General features: G+C 43.4%; 1 protein-coding gene across 1 annotated transcript; it reads right to left on the bottom strand.

Moving 5' to 3' along the window:
* Positions 1 to 1,275: 1,275 nt before the first annotated feature.
* LOC139641095 (microtubule-associated protein 2-like) lies at positions 1,276 to 23,700 on the bottom strand. Its single transcript, XM_071515337.1, has 16 exons — positions 23,562 to 23,700; positions 22,301 to 22,375; positions 20,067 to 20,312; positions 18,476 to 18,540; positions 17,860 to 18,016; positions 15,835 to 17,745; positions 15,418 to 15,612; positions 14,988 to 15,167; positions 13,774 to 13,829; positions 11,357 to 11,474; positions 10,969 to 11,037; positions 9,223 to 9,527; positions 3,564 to 3,656; positions 2,548 to 2,629; positions 1,851 to 1,963; positions 1,276 to 1,485 (listed from the first exon to the last, which is right to left on the bottom strand). The coding sequence occupies exons 1-16, from the start codon at positions 23,698 to 23,700 to the stop codon at positions 1,276 to 1,278; spliced, it is 4,014 nt and encodes a 1,337-aa protein (XP_071371438.1).
* Between the last annotated feature and the right edge of the window lie 471 nt (positions 23,701 to 24,171).

The raw sequence follows: 24,171 nt of genomic DNA, 5'->3' as shown, positions 1-24,171 counted from the left end.
GGAATGCACCCTAGCCATTTACACTCACACTAAAGACGCCTTTCAGCTACAGTATACGTTTGAGATAGCTCCGCATAGATCTAATTTATTTAATTCTTTATTTATTTGCCATGCCAGCATAACAGCATTGTTGCATTAAAATCACAGACCTAATGTAAAACCAATGCCCGAGGCAACGGACGAGAAGAGCAGCCCATTGGTTCGTGGAAAAAAAAACAACAAAAAACAAAAAAAAAAAGATCTATTGGAAAGCTAGCGTTTTTTAGCGTTTGACTCGACATAACTGCAACGGTTATCCACATGGAAGTGCTAAGCCAGTGCAGCCACAGGGAACGAACGAAACTGTAACAATTTCCACTACAGTGACATATATATATAAAAAGAAAACAGAACAAGAGAACACAATTTATCCAACAATTCAGCACGTAGTATCAGGAAATCATAGGATTAAAACCAACCGACAAACAAACAAACAAAAAAGAAATCATGTTGTTCGACTAGAAAATATCACATTTTAGCAGACATGCTCTTTATGTCATCAGCCATTCTTTTACAAGTACAGTTACACACCATGTTTCTGTAGGTTAAGTCTCTCACACACATGTATCTTTAAGACTAGTGTCTAGTTTCTAGTAGCTATATCTTGCACCCAGTACCATACAATTTGTGAATGGACACATGAGAAGGGGTTCACCTAGTCGTTTATCCTGGAACAAGTGGGAGATGCGGTGGCGGTTTTCACACTAGAATCACTGCACAATCGTAAAAAGTAAAACGTCGCCTTCTTAGACAAACACTTCTCGGTCAACCTCGTCTTCTCTTGATGCACTCAGCTCATCTGGCGAAAACAAAGAAAGTCCCAAAGTTGAGTTGAACGTAAAACGAGTGGAAAAACACAAATAAAACAGCGAGACTTGAGCGTTTCCCTTTTTAGAGCTTCAGTGGATAGGAAAGAGAAATCTTAGAATTCAGTCTTTAAAAACCCTCTAGCGGACGTGTGGCTTAAATAGCATTTTTTCTTTTTTTTCATTATTATTATTTTTTTTTTTCCAGAGAAGACGTGGGTTGGAAGGGTTGTTGATGGACAAGACAGTCTATCAACTACAACTGTAGAAACTGGGGGGTCATCATGGGGGGTGATGGAGAGATGGAGGGGTTGCAGAGAAGGACTTTGGGAGTATGTTGGATGCTTGGTGCATGTGAAAGGAGTGATGGTGTGTGTGTGTGTGGGGGGGAGGGCATCCAAGGGTGTTTTCGGGGGTGGGGGCAGGGCGCTCATAAGCCCTGCTTGGCCAGGGCGGCGGTGACGTCCTGGGCCAGCGTGGAGAGCTGGGGCGACTCCAGGATGTTGATGCTGCCGGCGGAGGACAGGCGGGGGGAGGTGCCGCCCGTCTCGCCCCCGGGGGAGTGGGTGACCACGATTTCGGCGCCGTGGTCCACCCGGGCCTTGGCCGTCTCCCGGAACATCAGCTTGTGGCTCTCGATCTGGCGGAGGGGGGGGAGAGAGGGGAGAGAGTTCGGGTCAGATGTACTTGAGACAGAAATCTAAGAGTAAGAAACAGATATCACATGCCAAAACACAAATCAATGGCTGAAATTACTGAGAAATTACGGAGAAATTTGCACAGGAAACTCTGTCTTTGCCAAAATACGGTAGATAATTCATGCCAAAATTTTTACTTTACAAATTACAGACCTGGCCGATTCGCATGGGATTAAAACCACTGACGAACTCCGTAATTATTACAAATCATGTCACGTCCACAGGTGTGAAAAATGGCTAAAGACAGCAGGTAAATTGTACAGAATTGCCTCGAATAGACATATCAGTGTATGTGTTTATTTTTTACCATGATGTTCCCCCCTCCGGGCATGTGGGTGGCGTTGTCCATGGAGCCGACCTTGGCAGCGGCCTTGTCTTTGAAGTCCAGCTTCACATTCTCGATACGCACATGACCGCCCCCTGGGAACAGGACAGCAAGGAGGGAACAAAAGCGTCAAGACCACGGGGCATCACCCGCCTGAAGGCCAGCACCGTGCCCCAGCACTGCTCAGGGCAAACTGTGGCAGTCTGCACAGCTTCAAAACTGCACCAAAACCTCCAACAAGACAAATACTGTAAACTCTACCTCACATTCATGAATTGATTAGACAGATCTCTTCAATTAATTTGTCTATTTCTTTGTACCCTATTACTTTTGATGGAAAATGTGTTTATTTGCTAATTTTCTTTCTTTCAGGATATGTTACCCATTTTCTCTATTCTTTCTGTGTTTTATCTTCTTCATATCTGCATATAAACTAGATAAGCGTGTCAGATAAAGGCCTATATGCAGCTTACATGTAAAGAAGATTGTGGCATATTAAATTTTAAGGACGGGTGAAAGCATTGAGATTAGAAAAGCGGGGTTGCTCAAATCCAATGGGGACATCTGGGCAGGGACAGTAAATGATAAACGCTATTATCTACCATAACAAGTACTGATGTGCCCTTGAGCAAGGCACACCCAAATGTCTGTGTAAAGGACGTTGCTGAAAAAGATATACCTGGTCTGTGGTGAATGTTGGACATGGAGCCACATTTGGCGGTGACGTGGCTCAGGTCGATCTTCTTGGTCTGGATTTGGATCTGTGGACAGAAGGAAGCAGAGTTTACATGTGTTTAGTAGGAGAAGGAAAGGAACTGTCTGTGTGGAAAGTTAATTTTGGAACATTCTGGAGACACCACGACAACACGAGGTAAACATGAAATGAAATAATGGCTGAAAGATGACAGACAGGCTGTGATTAGTAGGTATTATTGTGGGAAAAAAACTGCACAGTCACTGATTTCTACCACAGGATTAGGTATAGAAATAGGAGAGAGATGAATCAGCTATAAGATGAAACAACATGGATCTGTGGATGAAGGGAGATCAAGTCAATCAACGTACGTCCAAACAACACAAAGACACAGATGTCAGCTCCCTGGGGAGAGGTTAACATGAAAAGCAAGCACTAGAAACACAAGACGAGACCCACATCAAACACACACCGAACACAGGCGCTGAGTGACACCACAAGGAGCAGGTGTTTCAATTAAACTTTATTGTCCACGGACGATAACGGCGACGCGCTGGATACGAATTAGTGTGACAACAAACACGGCGTTAAGAGGTACTGTGTCAGCGCTGCATGCGGTAAAAGGGTGTTTGTGTTAAGAATTTATACTATGCAGATGTCCTGTATGTTGTGCCTCAGGCAAATAAGACAAGAAAAGACATATTTCTTAAAGAAAAAAAAACAACAATATTCCTTCCGAGGCACAAAACACAGCCTAAATAGACAAAGATTACAATTCACAGACACATTCATGCCTAAATGCATAATTTCTGAGTATAATAGAATGAGAGAACATGGACAAAGATCCGTACCTATGTGTTTGTGAGTGTGCTTGTGTGGAGGTGCGTGGGAGCATGTCTATGTATGTGTGTGTGTGTGTGTGTGTGTGTGTGTGTGTGTGTGTGTGTGTGTGTTCCAAAACTTGTTTATGTGCGTGTGTGTGGGATTGCCGAGTCACTCACGTTTCCCCCGCCTGCAGTGTGCTGGATTTTGTCCAGGGAGCCACATTTAGCCTGAACGTGGCTATAGTCCAGTTTAACACTTGGAATGAAGACCTGGGAATGACAAGGCACCTTTTTACACAAACACAGCCACACACAGGGCTTCACCCAACGGAGGAGGGGGGGAGGGGGGGGGGCTTAAAAATGGACAAAATAATCCCAATTCTAAATCCACGCCCCATCTATCTGTCAGCACTCACGTTAACACTGTAACCGTGTGGATTTTAGCTGATCTAGACCAGAGAACTGAAGCCTTTTATTCCTAGAATTTACTTTGTATGCAGGAATAATGGCGTATATCAATATATGGAGTGCTGTGGTCCGTCAAGTCCTGAACCTGGTCCTGCTTTGAACAAAGTTATTACAGTGCAGCATATTTGAAGAGTATTATTCCAAAATGAGATATCCAGTATTATAGTAAGACAAATGGCTCCTGCTCTGATTAAATGATGGATAGCATAAAATTCAAACAAATTATGGTACTTTTTAAAGGATAAGTAAAAAAACTCCTTGGTTGACAAAAAGGTATAATATCTGAAAGACCTGATCCTCTAAAATATGTCTCTAAAATATAGTTTTAGAGATATTAAACAATGAATTTCGGGTAATGATGTGGATATGATGTGTGCATTTTGGAAATAAAGTCTTCATCTGCTTAATAGAAACAAGGCAATGACAGACCCTAACCCAGACAGATGGGGAGACAGAGCAACATATAAAAATAGAATGAGATATAGCGCTACAAGAACCCCAGCTGAAAGAAAGAGGGGATTAAGAAAAAAGAGAAAGAGAACAAAAAGAAAGAGAGAGAAAGCCGTACATACATTGCCTCCTTTGGGCGAGTGCTTCAGATTATCCTTGGAGCCACACTTTGACTGAACATGACTGAAGTCCAGCTTCTCGTTTAAAATTTGAATCTAAAACAAAATCCAAAAAAAAAAAAAATATGTGCCTCTTTTAGATTAGTCAAGTGTGCCATGAGTTATCAATGTGTCTTCACATGCATTTATATTTTAACGTGTATTTACGCTTACATTGTCTTTGTGCTGCTGTACAAAAGTCAGAAATTAGGAGCGGTGATCTGCGACTGTCAATCAAGTCTCTTACGCATGCAGATTGTAGTTTTAGTTCTACAAACATTTCTCAGAGGCAGAGCTGCTGTGGAGGCAGAAATAATCCCATTGGTCGAGTTAAACCTCAGTGGGTGGAGCCAAAGAAACATTTTTTTCTGGCTAAGAAACGTTAAACTGATCCCAGTGAAAAAGACAAGAGGTAAGAGAGGAGGAAGCTAATATTATGAAGCCTAGCGCTCTGCTACTACCTGAAAAAATACAATCTATCCATATTAAGTTATCTAGGTTAGCTAGTTAGCCTAGCTGACCTTCCAAATTCAGACTAGCTATACTAGCCTGTAGCTATCTAGGTAAGATAATTAGCTAGCTGCTCACCTTCCAAGATCATGAATGAATGAAAAATGTCATTGCATTTGTATGTTTTATTCATATTTTGACAAGAGTTCCTTCTTTGTTTGCCAGTTAGCTAATTATCCGCTCCAAAAAACCGCAGTCATTTGGTTCCGCCCATTGAGGTTTAACTCAACCAATGAGATTATTTCTGCCTCCACAGCAGCTCTGCCTATGAGGAATATTTAACTAAAAATACTTTATATATAAATACATTATGTATTTATATATATTGTGTACCTAGTGCACCTTTGTGTTATTTTATAAACACTAAAAACAATAGAAAATGCCTTTTCCATTGTGCAAAGAGCCAAAGGGAACACAGAGAAGGGGGAAAAGAAAAGAGAAAAGGGAATCTGGAAAACACACAAGAGCCTTGACAACCAGCCTCCATCTCCAGTCTACACTGACCTGACCTGGATTCTCCTGTCTACTCCTCCTCTTACCTGCACACACACACACACACACACACACACACACTCTCCCCACTGCCCATTTAGATGCTTTTTGCACCAGCTCATATACTGCCAAAATGGAAGTATTATTAAAAAAGATTACAATAGCCTTATTTAAGTGTCTAAACCAGTGTATTAACCTAGGAAAAGTATTGAGGATACACAATAATAATGTGTTCGTACTTGAGAAAAATCACCCAATACACAATATACTTACAACAGTGTAAAAACATAGTTATTGTCATACTTATACAGTGTTTTTGCACACATACAATACTTTTCCATAGATGAATACACAGATTAATGCACGAAATGCATGAAAACGGCCACTGCTGACAAAAAGCATCCTCACAACATGATGCATTACCTGATTTCAAGATCAAATTTCTTTCTTTTTCTCCTTATTTAAGCGACTTTAAACACCAACATGTTTCTCGGGGGCGATTAGCCCGACACTAGCGGCTTCACAGCACCAAAAAACAATCTGAACAGTGTGATCCAGAGCTTCAGTAGGACTTAAATACCAGCGACCGTGCCACACAAAGCATACTGCGCTGCTCCTCGAAGTCCATGCGACACCCAGGCTCATTAAAAATTACCGAGTCTATCTCACATTTTTCCCCAAAGAGGAAAGATACTGGCGAAATGACAATGAATCACCTCCTCTCCCATAAACCACTGGGGTTAATGAAACGTCTGACCTTTGGTAAGACTCCGGGAACATTAAGACTGTCTGTTGCCGTGGTTATGTGATTAAGAATTAACACTCTTAGTCTGCCACACATCTGTTACACCTTGCAGACAAAGAGGAGAGCAATGGGGCTGATACTCTCTGCTGTGTGTGCATGTGATACAGCCACATGTGACATTTTATCCAGAGTGACTTAAAATGAGAGTAAATTAAGCTTCAATGCCTAAATCACCATTATCACATCACAAGCCACCAATTGTAAGGAAGTGACAGGGTGAGAGCCAAGTAGACTAAGCCTAAGTAGAGCAGTTTTTTAGAGCAGTTTAAGAGCAAATTAGAGCTGAAAGATATGGGAGAGGGGACATGATTCAGTGGTGGAGAAGGTGACGCAAAGTTCTTCTTAAAGAGATGAGTTTCAGGCCTACAGTGGAAAATGCAGCCTCAAAATTGTAGCCACAAACAGTGACTATTACATGGATGATCTAGCAGCTTCGCAAAAAATTTAAAGCAACGTATTTGGAGGTTGTTTAACGCCTTACATCAAATATCTCTTGATAATCACACTTCTAAATCTGATATTTCACTTTGGTAGAACATTGACAATAAATCATTTTAACAATAAGCAATACTTTATAGATCCCAGTGGGTGAAAAGGCGGTTTCTCTAAGGCCATCTTGCCACTTTATTTAAAATTTAATTAATCACGCATACCTCTCCGTAAGCTCATGAGATCAACCACCAAATCTGACTGTTATTTAAAGTCACCAACTAGTTTATTACTTTCATTTTGAAAACCTAATAAACTGTACACACTTACTTCTAACAAAGTAAATCGGGGTAATACGTTTCAATTCTGTGTCCTTGATCTAACTTCTCAATAAGTAATTTTGCCTGCTGGCAATTATTAATACTGAGAGCTGGGGGGGGGGGGTCCTGCATGGTGATGGTGCAGGCGGATCCCCAGGGCAGATGATTCTGCAGGCTGACTGCTCCTGAACTCCCATGGAGGTATGCGTGCTGAACGGTGAAAATGTTCTACCATAGTGAATTAGCGTTTTTTTTTTTAACTCTGCTGCTGTCTTCGATGGAGACAAAGCTGAGGAAGGTAAAGGGGGAGGAAGACAAAGGAAAGTCAGAGGGGGGGTGGGGTGGGGGGCAGAGGAAAAGAGGCCAGGAGCGGCCCGGTGACGCTCTTCATCCAGACTGACGGAGATGACAGCAGACAGGGACGGGTCAGAGGACAGTCAGTGGGAGCAGACAGACAGTGACAGCAGGGGGTGGGGGGTGGGTGGAGGGAGGCAGACAGTGAGTGACAGTGGAGAAGTGAGGAGAGAAATATTTGATAGTTTTATGACACATTCCTAAAATTCAGAGACAGGCTAACAAAGAGAGACAGACCAAGACAGAGAACAAGAGAGAAACTGAGAGAGAGAGAGAGAGAGAGAGAGATGAAGAGGAAGAGAACAAGTGCAGACTGTGTCCAGTCCCACTGCGCACTGACAAAAACAGAGCAGAAGGACGTGACCGGAAAAAAGGGGGAAGGTAGACAGAATATAAGGAGACTGTTAATGCCAGTGTTAAAATTCACATATTCTGTCACAACTTTTCCTGTATTCTGACAATAGAGGCTTTGCAGCTTGAGTCACAAATCTCCTAGCAACCATGGCACCATCATGGACGTCCATTGGAGAATTGGCTGTACACAAATAATGTTATTTTGTTTTTTTCATGATTTTCTTTAGGAATCTTTGCCTTTATCTGACAGTGAAGAGAGACAGGGGGAGAGATAGTGGGATTATATGCGACCAAGGTCCTGAGCTGGATTCCCATCCAGGACGTCACAGCACTCCCCAGCATTTCAAAACTACTGTTGCTCAAAAGCTGAGGACCTCCACTATGCCTGCCAGAGGCTGCGTTGTGTCACTGTCCACTTGTCTTAAACCTCTAAATTGCTCCGTCCCTTCCCCTTGCTTCCATTTTGGAACTGTACTCCATTTCTGTCTACATGTGGCAACGACAAAGCCTATAGTTCTTTCTGAAAATGACAAGAGGATTGTGTACATTGTAAGCTAACATCAGCTAAGGTGTAAATATGAATTTTATATATACTATAATAGAACTTTTACTTGCTTTTATTAATTAGATACTGCTCAATAAATAACAGGCATGGTTTATAGAAAATGATTCTCTAATTTGGTGTAAACTGTGATTCACTATTTGAAACTGTATCAACTAAATAATAGTGAATTGAATTGTGACGGGAGTGGGACATAACATTGTCAATAGAAAACAAGACAATCAACATTTATAGTGTTAAGAAAGTATATAAATTCAGGTCCAACTGTGAGTTAATATAAAATGTCATTTGGAGGGCAAAGATATATCTATATATATAAAACACTACCTACAGGTTTCACCTTAAGCCTTCCTTTGATCAAATAATGGCATTTTGTATTAAAACCTGCACTAAGCAACTTCGCAGTTTGGCAGCCCCCAGTGGCAATGGGAGATAACTGCTTGAAATTTTTAAAGTTTGAAGGACTTCATTACCCAGAAATCATGTCACATGGCATCAGTAAAATATGCACTCCTTGGACCTAAATGCTTTCATCTCAGTGGCTGGTGAGGGTGGAGATGGTGAAGAGCTTCAGCGATTGTTGGTGAGTCCAGGTTTCTATGGACACCACAAATTGACAGAGGTGAATATGGAGAAACTATGGGGTCTTAATTAATGCGAATGGGCTGCTGTTCTCTGTTGCCTCACCAATTTGCGATTTAGACTGCTAAGACAGTTGTATTTTAATATAAAAAACATGGCTAGTGCAGCTTTAACTCACAGTTATGCCTGAACCTGGATTTTAGAAGTTACTTTTTGCCATTGTTTTGTTTTCTATTCAGTTCCTCCCAACCCATGAACACCTGTGAAGTTTATTTAAAATCCCAATGCGCTCCAAATGCAATTCTTCACCTGAATAACATTACCAGTGTCAGGTTCTGGCGCATTCCATTACCTGTCCGCCTTTCGGCTGGTGCTTGAGGTTGGAGGTGGAGCCGATCTTGGACTTGACATTCTTGAGGTCGGGCAGGGGCTGGTTGATGACCTTCAGCTGCTTCTGGGCGGAGGAGGGCGACTTGGGCGGGGTCCGGATCACCGCAATCTTCTTCTCCTGGAGGAGGCTGAAGGACTTGGGCGTGTGGCTGCCGGGGGTGCGCGAGCCGGGCGTGCGGCAGGAGTAGCTGGGGGGCGTGCCGGGCGTGACGGCGGAGGAGCCGGGGGTGGAGGCACCGCTACGCACCGACCGGGAGCGAGCCGAGTCTGTACCTGGGAGGGAGGAGGGAGAGACCGGGTTAGGATGATGGGAGGAAGGAACAGGGAGAAAGAGACAGGGAGACAGATGGAAAAGGTAAGGAGAGAAAACACCGGGACCACAGAGAAAGAGAGAGAGAGAAAGAAAGAGGGGCTAACAGAAAAAGAAACATCTAGTTTCTTTCAAAGAGAGGGAGGAGAAAGACAGATGGGGAGAGAGGGAAATAGATAGAGAGAGACACAGAAAGACAGAAACCGACAAACAGAAAATGAAGGAAAACACTGGAATCAGACAGATGGACACAAAAGATAGAGAGAGAGAGAGAGAGAGAGAGAGAGAGAGAGAGAGAGAGAAACTCACCGGAACCAGACAGTGAGACAAGAGAGAGAGAGAAAGAAACGGATAAAACGAAAAAGAGAGCACTTACTCAAACCAGAAAAAAAGAGAGAGGGAGAAAAAACAGGCAAACAGAATGAGAACACTTACTGGAACCAGAGAGAGAAAAAAATAGAAAGAGACAGAGATATCGGAGCAAGTGATGCATTGTGTGTCTACATGTTTTGTAACAGCTAAAAGCCTTCATCTGGTTCTGATGAGGATGACAAATAAACAGAACACACTTGCAGCTGCGAACGCCGTCAAGTTGATGACGACACCGAATTTGCTGCGTTTCCACAAAACAAACAAAAGAGGTCAAACAAGAGGAAGCATGTGAATACACACAGGCAGATGAATTCATTTAACACTGATGGGTTGTTGCCAGGATACTGGAGCAGGAGCCAATGAGATTACAGCTGACGACTTCCTGAATAAGAACAAGCGGTGGCAACCATGTTGTCATGGATCCCACCACTCATTCTGGGCGAGAGCTGGGCTACAGGGGTAACTGCAGGTTTCAGAAAGACAAATTTAAGACTTTTTAAGACCTTTTTAATGCTAGCTATAATTGATTTAAGACTAAAGTAAAAACCAAAGTAGAGAAACAAAGGCAGCAAGCCCACCCTATTTCCAACTGAATATGATTAATGAAAGAATAAGAAAAATGATACCAGGAAATTAATTATAAAAGGACATGAAGTCCAGCTGTGTTTATTAAAGCAGATACTGTCAATCAAATATGTTCTGCATATTGTAACCCTGTTCTGTATTAATCAAAGTGGAGAAATGCAACACAACAAAATGTGTCATTGCATGGTTGAAAAATAAGACATTTTTAATACTTATTTAATTTATTTTAAGACTTTTGAAAGACCTGCAGATACCCTGTATAATAACAAGATGAATGAATAGATGATCAATCAATGGAATATGCACACCGCTATGCATCATATCAGTCCTTCTGTTACTTTTATCTTGGTGTTACTGAAAAAAAAGAAAAATACTGTAAATACTATAATAAGTATATACAGTATTTTGATGAAGAGGGTGTGATGTGTCTAAAGGAGCTACTGGATGGTCTACCTGCCATACTAGGGGCTCTTCCAGACCTGCTCTCCCCTCTGGAGTCAGTACGGATCGCTTAGAAGGAGGAGAGGGGAAGGGAGGAGGAAGAGGAGGAGGTAAAGGAAAACGAGGGGAAGAAAGAGGAGGAGGAGGACAGGGAGGAGGAGGAGGAGGAAGATGGTAGGAGTTAGGATTGAATAAGAAGTGGATCAAGAACGAAGTGATTTAGCAGAATCATTAGTAAAAGTGTAAGAGACTAAATAGGAGGTATTACATGTGCAGAGCGATCTGTTGTGTAAGGGATGAGTAAGGGTTAATGTGGGAGGCAAGTGAGCTGGCAGATCGTCTGAGTGTGTGTGTGTGTGTGTGTGTGTGTGTGTGTGTGTGTTCTTACAGGTTGGCCTGCGGGGGGTGCTGTTGTCCTCTTGTTCAGCAGCAGGGATGTGGCGCGTCAGAGATTTGGCAGGCCTGGGCAGGGACGACCTCTTCTCCGGGCTGCGGTAGGTTCTCTCCTGAGTGAACACACACACACACACACACACACACACACACACACACACACACACACACACACACACACACACACAAAAAGGCGGAATCAATACTACAGATCAATCATAGTTAGTGTGCCTGGACGCTGCACCCAAGGACTACGCAACAACTTTCTACAGTAATGCAGCAATCCCTATTCTCTTCTGCCATTTCCCTTTACCTTCTCGGCCCATTTGTTTGCTGGGGGGGGCGGGCGGGAGCATGCGGAGGAGGGGCGGGCCTCGCTGAGCTCCGCCTCCACCAGGGGGCTCCGTTTAAGGCTGCAGGCAGAGCCGGGGCGCTGCCCTGCCATCTTTAAAAGAACCGCCCTCGTGGGGCTCTGGACAGCAGCCATGGCAAAGAGACAGGAAAGCATGCAGGATGGACAGGTGATGCACAGGCAGGCAGATGTGAGAAACAGATGGAAAAATGAAAGAGTGAGACAGGATGGAGTGGAGATGAAATCTGTATATTTATGGTTTATTTTTACAAGGAGAGAGAGACACATTGCAAGCAAGTGCCTGTTGTGTTGTCTCACAGTATCTTCAGTTATTATTAGCAAGTCACTACAATTAACATTTCAATGGTATATAGAGTTTAATTCCAAAATGAGATGTCTATAATTTGCTAAAATGTGACACCTGCTCTTATAAAATGATCAATCGTACAAAATTAAAAGAAATTGTGGTACTTTTTAAAGGATAGTAGGTAACAAAATTATAACATTTTACAGATTGGAGTCTCAATATTTCAAAGACACTAAATAATTAACTTCTGGTAATAAATTCTATGGTTTTTTTTCAACCATGGAGATTTTGGAGTGTTTGAAGGATGGGCAGAACGCTTCACATTAATTCATGGAGAATATAAAGACTGATGAAATTAGAAGTTTACGATACTAACAAAAAGATGATAAGTATAGGTTAAAGAGAGAAAGAAAATGATGCTTTTGTGAAAGGTTTGAAATGAAATGATTGGTGTACAGTGTAATGAAAGGTAGCAAAAGCAAGTAAGGTGAAGTGTGCCTCGTAGTATTTAGGCGTGCCCCGTTCCCACTGTACTGCACATCATAAATGTTGTGTTTTCTGGCAAAACATGAGCATGACTCTGTTGGCCTGCCCACACTGATTTGATTATTATGCTCATTATATGACAGAGGAGGATACTCACAGATTTTCTCTGTCGGGACTGGCCACAGGGGCAAAGGCAGGCATGCATGACAAATTGAGTGGGCACACAGGCAGAAATAAAAAGACACAAAGGCAGACATGTAGAAATGAAAGAAAGAAAGAAGAAAATAATGGGCTTTGTCATGCAAACAACAGGCACCATGTGGCAATACACAAAGAGGTCTCTGGTGAAATATCCTTAGTTTGAGAAAAGTGACACCTGCTGTTGGAAAATATTTATGGTCATATTATTATACCTGAATGATTAGAGGCAACTTCAGTCTTTAGCTTACAAAATTACAATACTTTTACAGATATCTCATATGGTCTGACATTTTTCAACATATTTTCTACATACCCATCATTCCCTGAATGATGAACTTCCAGGATTTGATTTTTTAACCCCCCAAATGGATATACTGTACAGTGTATTAGAACAGAACTCTTCATATATACTTCAAATAATATGATGATGATTGGGATGTTAAACATGCATTCATGCAAGCAACAAACAAAAAATGCTGAGAAACTGAGAAACACACAGAATTGTAGAAACAAGATTAAAGAAAACAACAAAGTGATGTTAGAATAAGGGTCAATGTTAATGAATTGAAGTGTACCATCACCCTGTCTGCCAACTAGTAAACTCTCTGTGAACTAATGAAATGAGTAGCTGGGAGGGCAGGGGGGTGAGAGACAGAGATAGTTTTAGGTGGTTTCTCTTTCTTTTTTCCTATATTTCCTTCTATACAGATGTATTCACATCATCATACTAGAGGGGGGGGGGGGGGGGGGTGTGATCACTGTGTGTGTGAGTGAGTGTGTGAGTGAGAGTGTGTGTGTGTGTGTGTGTGTGTGTGTGTGTGTGTGTGCACGCACATGAGTGCCTGTTTAATGCGATCAGGAACACTAAAATTTAGGAAAATGTTAATGTCCCATTAGTAATTAATGAGTTGCATGTCCAAAAAGAAATCCATGAAAATTAATAATCGCATCCCTGGTGTGTCAGTAAGTGTGTGTGTGTGATTGAGTGAGAGAGAGAGAGCGACAGAGAGACAGAGAGAGAGAGAGAAAACATGTGTGTGTGTGTGTGTGTATCAGAAGCACTTACAGTGGTCCTCTCCCTGGACTGGTGGGCCACACTGAGGGGCTGACGGCCCTCCATGCCTGTGGAGAAAACAGAGATCCATGCTGTAATGGTCTGAGTAAAACCAGTAGAGGGAGACACCTGCGAGTGTGAACACATTCACACACACAACACACACATACACATGTACACGCACACACATAAAAGTATCGTCCATGCAAAGTACACGACCACACACACACATCTCAAACCTTCAGCAGCAACAAGTGTTTGCTGTAACGAGTGTTAACAGCAGAAACAACCAGATAACAGAGATCCGTAAAACACCCACTGCCTATCATCAAACATTGCACCACAAACATTTCTGTCAGTCTCTCTTTACATTCATAGGTCATTTCACACCGGTTGAGCAAACACCCCAACTTCAACAGGCAGCCACTTGCAGCCAACATATACAAGTGAGGTTGAGCTGTAACAAAAAGGATCAAACCAGAGTAGCTATGGTCCTCACAGAAAAAAAACACTCACCCTCAAATACCACTCCAATCAAACATGAATATGAAATCAAGTAGGACAAAATGCTCAGTAGCTGATAAGGAGAAAAATGAAAACGAAACACAAAAGAAAACAATTCTCAATGAGGCTCAAGATAAAAAAAAAAAAAAACAATGAGTCAGCAGCACACGATGTTTGCCAGCTACATTGCACCTGCATGGTTCCTCAAAGAGTCATCAATAGAGAGAGCACCGACGACAACATTTTCAATTTGTTTAACAATTCAACCTCCAAATTGGCCATGTGTAGATTCAGCTGTGCAGATCCAGCTCCAATGAATGCTGGCTGCTTCACACTGAAGGTTGTATAAAGCTTTTTGTGATTTTAATATGTCCCAGAGATGCTATGCCAACTCTAGTGGCAACCAGGGAGCTAGTTAGTGATATTCCTTGTTTTCTCCTGTTTTCTATTCTCTTATGTATGTATTACTGTATCTGTTACTTTCGAGACAACTTTTCACTTCGTACCGATTGTGTAAATGCCAAAATACCCTTGAGGATGTTCTTTACTGTGATTATGGATACTTCAGCGCTGCCGAGGGTACTCGACGGTGCCTTGTATAAACTCTTATACATTATCATGATAAAGAACACACTCTTGGGTACTGTATTATTGCTATATTAAATCACTTCTGAGAATAATACAGGAGAAGGTGTATAGAACACAGTAAAGTTTGGTTGCACTCTCTTTATCCATGGCTCTGATTCCCGGTGAGGAGTGTTCACCTGTGGCCTTGCGTCTAGCAGAGCCGTGAAGCAGAGCGGGCCTAGGTTGTCTGGCCGCCGCTTTGACTACACTCTTTCGAGATGGAGAGCGACTTTGGAGGACTGACACCTTACTCTGGTCAGCCCTCCTCATGCCCACTAGCAAAGAGGAGAAACAGGATTACATGAAAATGCAAACCTCCGTTAAAATGTACTGTAGACAAACGAATCTCCGCTCAACATGAAAGTAACATCAAAAATTACATTGAGATGACATTGTTATGGTGCTGTTTTAAGAGCTACCATATATCTGTATACATTAAAAGAATAAATTTACAATGATAAAAATTAAGTAATTAACACAGTGTATTTTACACTAAATGATACTGCATGAATATAGAATTGGAACCTTTTTTCTTCTTCATCTCCTCTCTTGGATGGTGGCTGGGCACTTTGCGGGACACTTTACTCTCAGTGATGTCAGAGTGGCCCCTTCCTCTGCCAGGGGCCCGTTTAGCGGGTCTGTCCACCACAGGTGTACTGGTAGGACTCTGGGTCTGAGGAAGGGCTTCGATTTGCTCAGTCATGACACTTTTGTCATCATCTGCAGTGGACAAGGATTGAGACAGGAGGACCACTAATTCTCCACACTCCTAGCCTGTATTAAAGATCTAGGTACAACAATACACATTCAATTTTACTGGGTTTTAGAAGCTAGCTACTTTTTGATATAAGAAATGCTGGTACAGATACATTAAATGCTTGACACAATGACATTACATTGCAAGCCATAAATTATGTGGCAGTGTTTAAAAGCACAGGGTACCTTGTGAGTCCATCCAGCCACTGTCTGTGTCTAGGACGGAGACGTCCATGGTGGTTTCATCGTTAGCTGTCTGACCGGTCTGGCTGAGCACATCAGAGGTCTCCTCCATCTCCTGACCAATCTCTATGGCTCCATCCTCCTCACTCATCCTTTCCTCCTCTTCTTTCATCTTTTCCCCTTCTCCTTTCTCTTCACCTATCTCAACAATCTCAATCTCACCCTCCTTCTCCTCCTCTTCCGTTTGTTCTTCCTTTTCACCCTCGTCCTCCTCTTTCTTCTCCCCCTCTTTGGCTCTTTGTGGCTCCTGTACTACCTTCTCCTCTTCCATCCCCTCGCCTTTGCCTCCTTCCAGAGGTGGTTGTGGCGGATCATTGTCAGAGCAGGCAGACAGATGAGAGCTGTCTGTTGCAGGTTCCCCTTCATCACTGATTTGTGCACTATGACTTGATTCTTCTGCCCCAGACTTAGGTTCATCTTCAGTCATCTGAACACTTTCCAGCAGCCTCATCTCCTCTTTCTTCGGCCCTTCCTTCCCCTCCTTTTTGAGGAGACTCTCCTCTGCTTGCCCCTTGGGGAGCACAGACTCTTCACCTTCCTCCATTATCTCTTGAGGCTCTTCAGCAATCTCAACATCATCATCTTCCTCCACCTCTTCCTCTACTTGTGCTTGAGGTATGATGATGACTGGGGAAGATATCAGCGGCATTGCTGAGCCTCTCTCTTGATTTGTCTCCTCTAACTGGTTTTGGGTATCTTTGGGTTTCTCAATGGTTAAATGCTGAACAGTTTTTGATGCCTCTTGCTTTTCTGTTTCTGTTTCTTCACGTTCACTTTGAATCTTCTGGTGCTCTTTTTCTATGCTCTCTCCTGAAGACTCTGATGATGCTAAGGGTACATCTGTCTTTGCCATATCTGATTCTTCACCAGTCTTGATGTTGTGATGTTCCTGGTCAGATTTCTGCATCTTTTTGTCTGACTCTGACTGTTTGTCATCAATCCTCTCAGACTCTGGATCCTTCTCTGCTTTGACCTCCAGTGTGACATCATTCTTGGCTTCCTCCCCAGTGACCTGAGGGCCTGATGATGCAACATCTGGGGACTTGGGGGGGGTGGGAGTCAGGGGACCCTTATCTCCAATTTCAGCAGTAGTGAAAGTAAATGAATTGTCTGGTGGGATGGGAGAAGCCTCTCTGGAGGGGTCCTTTTCCACTTCTACCTCAGGGATAGCTTGGATCTTGATGTCGCCAGGCAGGCCGCTCTCCAAACGAAATTCAGTCAGTCTGTCTTTTGAGGAGGGCACAGGGATCCTTAGGCGATCAGGTTTCATGCCACTCGTCACAGCTCTTTCAAGCATCATAGTAGACTTCACTGGTGCTCCGAGAACATCTTTCTTCTCAACCACAGATTTCTGAGAAATGTCAGGGACAATTTCTTTTTGGTCTGGTTGCTGTACTCCAATGTTTTTAACACCTTCAACCTCAGTGGCTCCAAGTTCCTCCTCACCCTCACCCTCCATAGAAGGGAAACATTGGTGAGGAGACTCCCCGGGACTAGGCAGGTCGGCGGGGGAGGGCATGGGCCCTGAGTACTCACTGAAAACACAGTAGCCCAGTTCCTCCAGCTGGTTTTCCCCTCCCACCACTCTTGAGGTCTGTTTTCCCAGGTCGAGCTTGGCCAAAGAACTCCCTACCAGAGCTGATACGTTGGCGGGCACAGACTTGCGCCTCATATGGTCCACTTCCCTCCTCTCTAGGGATGGTCTAGGCAGGGATCCAGCCAGGTCTAACATCTCAGAGAGGTCACTTGATTGTTCTAACCTAGAATTGTGATTGGTGGAAGGTAATCCAGGTCTTTCTGCCTTGGTGGGGATATCATCAGGTGGTTCGGTGGAGGTTGGGGTAATGGACAGAGCTGGAGGAAACCTGGGCGAAAGGCTTTCCATCGATGGTGTTGGAGCATAAGCTGTTGATTCATCAAAACTTCCACTGATGGAACACAAGGTGTCTGAGAAGGTCTTTGACTTACCTCTCTCGTCTTTCTGGCTTGCCAAGGACCCAACAGTAATGTTCAGGGAGAGGCTTCTCTGTTCCAATGACATCTTGCCAGGAGACAGCCTAACCGTTCTCTCCGGTTGTTCCTCTAGTTTCTGCAGATTACTTTCACTTGTCAATTTGGAACTGAGCTGATCAAGAGTCTGGTGGCTTGATTCAACATTTAAATCATCTACTGTTTTTTCCTGGCTTAATTTAGTCTCTGTTACAGTGCTGAGTTCATAGTAACTCTGTGTTTGTGGTGGCTCCTCTTCATGTCTTTGTGTGGACGTCTCAAAGTAGGTTTTTACTCCTGACTCATCCTCTGTAAAAATATCTGACGTGACCTTTGACTCCATGGCAAGTTCTGAACTCATTTTGAGAGTTTCTTGCCTTTGCTCCACTTTGTTTACATCAGTCTCTGATGGAGTCTCACTGCCACTATCTTCACCCTCCTCCATTCTCTCAAATGTCACAAATTTTTCCTTGCATTCACTCTTAGGGATTGCCAATTTGCTTGGTAAGACAATTCCCTCTCTGTCTTCTGCAGTAAGGTGTGAGCCCTGTTCACCCAATGAGGGCTGTTTTTCTGTGATAGCTTTGGACTCTACCAGCAAGTGGCTCTCAGGGGCCTCTTCTGTCCCCCCACTTGTGTCTTGGTTGCCTGGTTGCTGAACTGCAGAGGTATCAGAGAGCTCTTTGTCTTTTATTGAGGGAGGGGGAGATTCAGCCAAGACGTGTTCTGCTCCTTCAGGTGCTGCTCTTTCGACTATGAGCCTCTGATGTGGTGGTGCCACCTGGGGTTCATCCTCTTTCACAGCAGGCTCACAAGATGGTTTATTGATACATTCTTCTGGCTGCAGTATCTGGGCTGTGAGTTTGAAGGACACTGTACAGCTCTGTGCTGAGTAGTATAAGCTAATAGCTTTGCTTGCAGCATCCACACAAGCTAGCCAATACAGTCAAGCCGAGCCTTTCTGCACATAGATACAATAGCTCTCCATCAAGCAAAACACATAGCAGAGTGTCTTTTGTGGCAGGCCACAACAGCACGGGGGGTCACAGCGCCTAAGATAGCGTGCAGAGTTGGAATGAGGGAATGAGGTGCATGATGTTAAGATGACAAGAAAATCAATGTACACAAATATGTTGAATTCCTATTGCAATACACTTGGGTTGACAAAAAAGGTTCAACCCAATGACATTATTGTAAGATACTTTCTTTATATGGAATGAATTGTTAATATTATTATGTGTCATTACAGTGGCTACTGCAAATAAACAAATCTCAGATATATAAATTAACATTTTTACTGTTTGAAGAACATATACAAGCAAATCCATCCGTTTTAATTTCTTGATTCAATTACTTTGATTTCCAATGAAGAAATGTATGATAATAAATATTAAGGATACTGATACACCTTAAACTATATACATGAATATGTATGTCCAATGTATGGGTGGATTGTAATGCCCAAAGTGTGGTATTAGTAACAATAGGAAAACAGAGAATTATCCTTTACCTTGAGATGAAATGACAGCAACATTGAAACTAAAAGCAAATGATAGAGTAGAGACTTAAAATACATTCAGGACTGGATCCATGAAGGGCCCATATGAGTGGGTGTATTCACAAAACCTTCTTGCAACATAATATTCCAACAAAAACCCAACAACTAATCCTAGCAACACATAGGTCTACAATGCTTGACATTTCAGACAGTGACCTTTGCATTTGCAATGTAGCTGGCAATACATGGAGAAATGATCAACCACAATTTGGTTGATCAGGGCAGTATCTAATGTCACTCCAATGAAAAAGCAAATGGTTATGCTTTGCATGAAAAAGCACAAAATCAATATGCTATGTAACATCCTTTGCACATGGCAAGTACAGATATTAAAGCAGAAGCGTAAGGATCTCAGAGCAACAAAGCTGAAGGGACAGGTTGGCAGCAAAGCCTGTGTTGCATCACATTTTGTAAATCAAGAGCAAAACACTTTGTGCCCATTTACAGAGCACAGGAGGATCATGCAAAATAGGTAATGGACAGACAGACACATGTGCGCACACATACGCACCCACACAGAGGAGTGTGCAGTTGCTCGCACAGACACATATAGTACACGCACACACGCACACACACGCACGCACGCACACACACACGCACACACAAAAACCCATAAAACCACACACACCTTCTTTCTGTGATGGGCTGTCCTGTTCAGCTTGATGACTTCCTCCATTGAGGACCTCAGGTGTCTGGGCCTGCTGGCAGGCCAAAGCCTGGGGCTCTGTTACAAAATCTGCCTGCTCTAAGAGCAAGTCTCCTGGCTGCTCATATGTCACTTCCTCTTGGTAACTGTGGAGCTCCTCTGGAGCCTCCTCCTCATCCTCCTGCTGCTCCTCCACAGAGGGAGCACTGACAACCTCTACTTTCTCTTCTTTAGGCAGGGGAAGGAGGAGATACATGGATGAGACATGGAGGACAACATACACTGGGGTTACATGGGTTAACTATGGTAAAAGACTTTCAGCTCTGATGGACATGATGGCAGATGAAATCAACAAACCCTCTAGCCTCTGTATGGCTCAATAATCTAGCTAAAATGTAAGGTTCTGTATCTTAATAGAGTTTGCAATTAGTAACACCATGAATTAAAAATAACAATCAATCAATATTTGGCTTAGCAATCTTGCCAAAATAACAGGTACTGTATCTTACTATATAATTGCTATTGGGTTTGAAATTAACAACATACTTTTAACCCTGAATAATTGTAACGCGTATGCAATTACCCTGTCTTTAATCAAAATAATGTATAATCTATTAGAACTGCTTATGATAATATATCATATGCAACATATATTCTTAATAAATCAAAGCATTTTTTGTATAGTAAATAAGTCTGTGCAAAAATCAAGGAAGATTTGTGCTGTACTGCGATCAGAAAATAAAGTAAAGAAGAGTAAAGAAGGTAATCCATGCAGTGTATCTGTATAGTGCATTTTGGTGATTGCATACATGCACAAAGAAAATGATTAGAAAACAGAATGTGCTGGTTTCTGTGTGAAGAGTAAAGAGCTGAAAGCCAACCTGTGATTTACTGCTGGAGAAAATCAACAGGTGAAATGACCAAAGGAACAACAGAGGAGATGTTGAGAGGGAACAGTAGACTAATGGGAAGGAGGGCTCTAGTGGCAGGTTATTAACTATAAGAGGGGAAAAAGGATTTTCACATTGCCTTCTGTGGCACAGCCCAAGCATATATAGCTAGGCTCATATAACAGACTGGCATGTGCTAGAAAAGGAAGCATTCCTAGTGTATAGACACTTTGCAGTTGCCTAACAAATATCCTAGCAACCAGAACTGGTGCCATCATGGAGGTCCACTGGAGAATTGGCTGTGTGCAAATAATGCCAATAATATATAACTACCAGGCTAGAAAGAGAGACATACCTGAAAATGATTTTTGTGGTGTGGGTATAGGTCAATGCAGTACCATTGTAAGTAAAAGTGAGCAGTCTGATAAGGTAGATTTATTTCCAAATTTAGGTCACTGTCACGCAGTTAACTGTCTCGTTTTTAGCCCTTGTCCCTCTGTCTCTACTCCAAAGCACTATGAGTTGTATCCTGAGAAGAGTCAGCTCAGTTAACCTGAACCAACAGTTTGTTTTTGATACTGCTAATTTAGCAACCAATGATAATGTTAACATATAACTACTAGCTACTACTAATGCCAGCTTCTACGTTAGCTAGTGGACAAATTTGATGTGTTTACAAGACTGGTTAGCTGACCAGATACTATGGATAGCTAACTAACAAGCTGATCAGTTCCCAGTCAAAACTCGCACAGAAATGAATGATGCAAAGTTGTAGCCTATGTTTAGAAATGTAGTCAGCTATTCACAGCTACTGTTGCCCAAGTGCTGAGGACCTCCACTAGGCTGCCAGAAGGTGCGTTATGTCACCTGAAACCCTCTACAAGGGGAAGAGTGTGACAAAATGGCTACAACTCTTGTGTGTAACTGAACAAGAGTCACAAACTAACACTGACAGACTAAACAAGAACGTGAATAGGAGAGGACAGTGCTGCACATGCTGCAGATACCTTCAGGGTGCTACGAAGACCAACTGACATGCAAGGGGATAGACGACGCTGAGACAAAGCAAGGAGAGGCAAGAAGAAAGAGGAGGAGCTTTTCTCATCATGCAAGTGGCCCGGCACGTTTCAAGAAAGACGTCCCAGCGTGCACGAGTTTGTGTGTTCAGTGTCTTCCTTACGACAGGTGTCAATTTCCTAACGGCTGACTCTACGGTCTATAGAGCTAAAGGTTTCTGTCCCTTCACTTTGCCACTCTCACCACCGTTCACACTCTCATCCTGGATGGTCTGAGTGTGTGTGTGTGAGTGTGTGTGTGTGGGTGTACCTTGTGCCACAGGCCCGATCTGCTCGGCGGATGGAGAGGGGGGAGGGGAGGGAGGCAGATTGGCTGAGTCATCCACTGTGGAGGGAGAGAGAGAGAGACAGACACACCGGGAAGACAAGACATGGATGGGAGGAAGGAAATGAAAAACTAATAGAACTGCTGACCTTATCTCCGTGGGTGGCCCCCTTTTGAGTTTGGAACAACGCTAGCTGTGTGTATGTTTTTGCGTGCGTTGAGTTGTGAATGCACTGCGTTAAAGGCTTTTAAACATTTAATCCCTTGATCCTCTGCTGGGATTGAATTAATGGCTAGGAGGACCTTTTTGCTGATTCACAAGCGCAAATTATGAGTCATGCAAATAGAGCACCAGCTTACCTCAGAGGGCCTCAAAGAAGTCACACAAAATCACACACATTGATACTGATATGTTATAGTGCCTCAGTAGTCCAAAACACATTGAGAAACTTGTTTTCATTCAACTCGAATAGGTAGAAAAGAGAGGTTTCACACATGTACACATGCAAATGAATAGACACATACAATAAAAAGATGCACATACACACAAACATGCAAAGTTACCCACTTCCACTCATTACTTCTGCACTTGGTGAGCAGAATGAATGCGGTAAGTGTTAGCAAACCCGCACACTATCAAAATTTAAGGCTGGGAGGTTTCTTATGTGAGATACTTTATGTCTGTTTTATTCTGGAGTGCATAAAGTGCAAGACGCCGCGCAGCAAGCATTTATTCAATGTAGGTTTAACAGGTTTATGCACCACATGAGGAATCTCCCATCCTTTATTTTCGACTCTGCTCTTGGTGACAATCCTGGGAGTAGATTCAGCCAGGGGCCATGGAGTTTGCTCCTAATCAGTCTGGTCCACCTCCTGAGACCCAGAAGCCCTCCACACACCTTACACTTCCTTAATTACTGGAGTGGCTGAACCCACAGGAGCTCCACCATTGAGTGTCTCGAGGGATGACGCCAAAGTCCTTCTGCCTTTGGTAGCACTACTACAGAGGAGTCATGTTGTTCATTCATTCAATCGTGAAGGGGTTGGAATTTGTTCAAGTGCCTCTTGGGAATTGATTGCCCTTGCCTGGCACTGTGGAACCAATCACATTATCCCAATAACTGCAGACCCATCCCATCTGGTGGTGTGTGGAGGTAGGCCAAAGCAGTCGCAATCAATTTCATCGACCCATGCAAGCGCACACACTCCCAACCACGCACGCACACACACATACCCGTGTTCTTACCTGCCGCCCCGGGGTGCGCAGCCGCCGCCCCGTGGTATCCATTCTCCCTGTAGGCCGAGCTGTAGGCGGAGTAGCCGTTCTCGCCGTTCTCCCGGCCGTTGGAGGCCCAGTGCTCCTCTGGCTGCCGACCGTCTGCCATGCCTGCCTGCTGGGACACCGGGATGGGGACGGGTCACCTGTCGGGGCGGGTGGATGGGCGGGGTTTGGGGAAAGAGAAGAGAGAGGGTCATGTTTGGATGGGGATTGCGGAAAAGGGAGGGAATGTAGTGAGGGAGGAGAGAGAGAGAGAGATGATGAGACATGATGAAGGAGGAGAAGAAGAGCAAGGAAGGGTGGAGTCAGAACACGGCAAAGAGCAGACATTCCTCCCAGCACATGCTGCACACTGCATGGTGAAGTTCACAAATTGGCCACCAGAGGGAGTAAGGCACCGCATCGTCTCTCCACCGGCTCAGCCAACCGGTCTTTGTCTCAGCATCCATGTGCTGAGACGGCAGGGAGAGACTGAGGGAATATCTATCAATGTCTCTTTGGTGATATTTCAGTTTTTTTCACTGTGACACTGGCTGTGACTAGTGTAAGTCTGCAGGCATTCAGTGACTCAAAAAAT

Source organism: Centroberyx affinis, unplaced genomic scaffold, assembly GCF_046629955.1.
Source record: "Centroberyx affinis isolate AG114_WGS23_722 - 3 ecotype Tasmania unplaced genomic scaffold, CSIRO-AGI_Caff_v1 ptg000343l_1, whole genome shotgun sequence".
In the NCBI taxonomy this organism is placed as follows: Eukaryota; Metazoa; Chordata; class Actinopteri; order Beryciformes; family Berycidae; genus Centroberyx; species Centroberyx affinis.
This window is presented reverse-complemented; position numbering and strand designations above follow the sequence as displayed.

Bases quoted from the DNA above. Each gene is read 5' to 3' on its own strand.
- LOC139641095 (XM_071515337.1), bottom strand. From the start codon at position 23,700: ATGGCAGACGGTCGGCAGCCAGAGGAGCACTGGGCCTCCAACGGCCGG. The intron at 18,541-20,066 runs GTGTGTGTGGTT...ATACCTCTGCAG, and splicing joins CAGCCCATCACAGAAAGAAG to TTCAGCAACCAGGCAACCAA. The intron at 1,964-2,547 runs GTATATCTTTTT...TCCTGTTCCCAG, and splicing joins CAACATTCACCACAGACCAG to GGGGCGGTCATGTGCGTATC.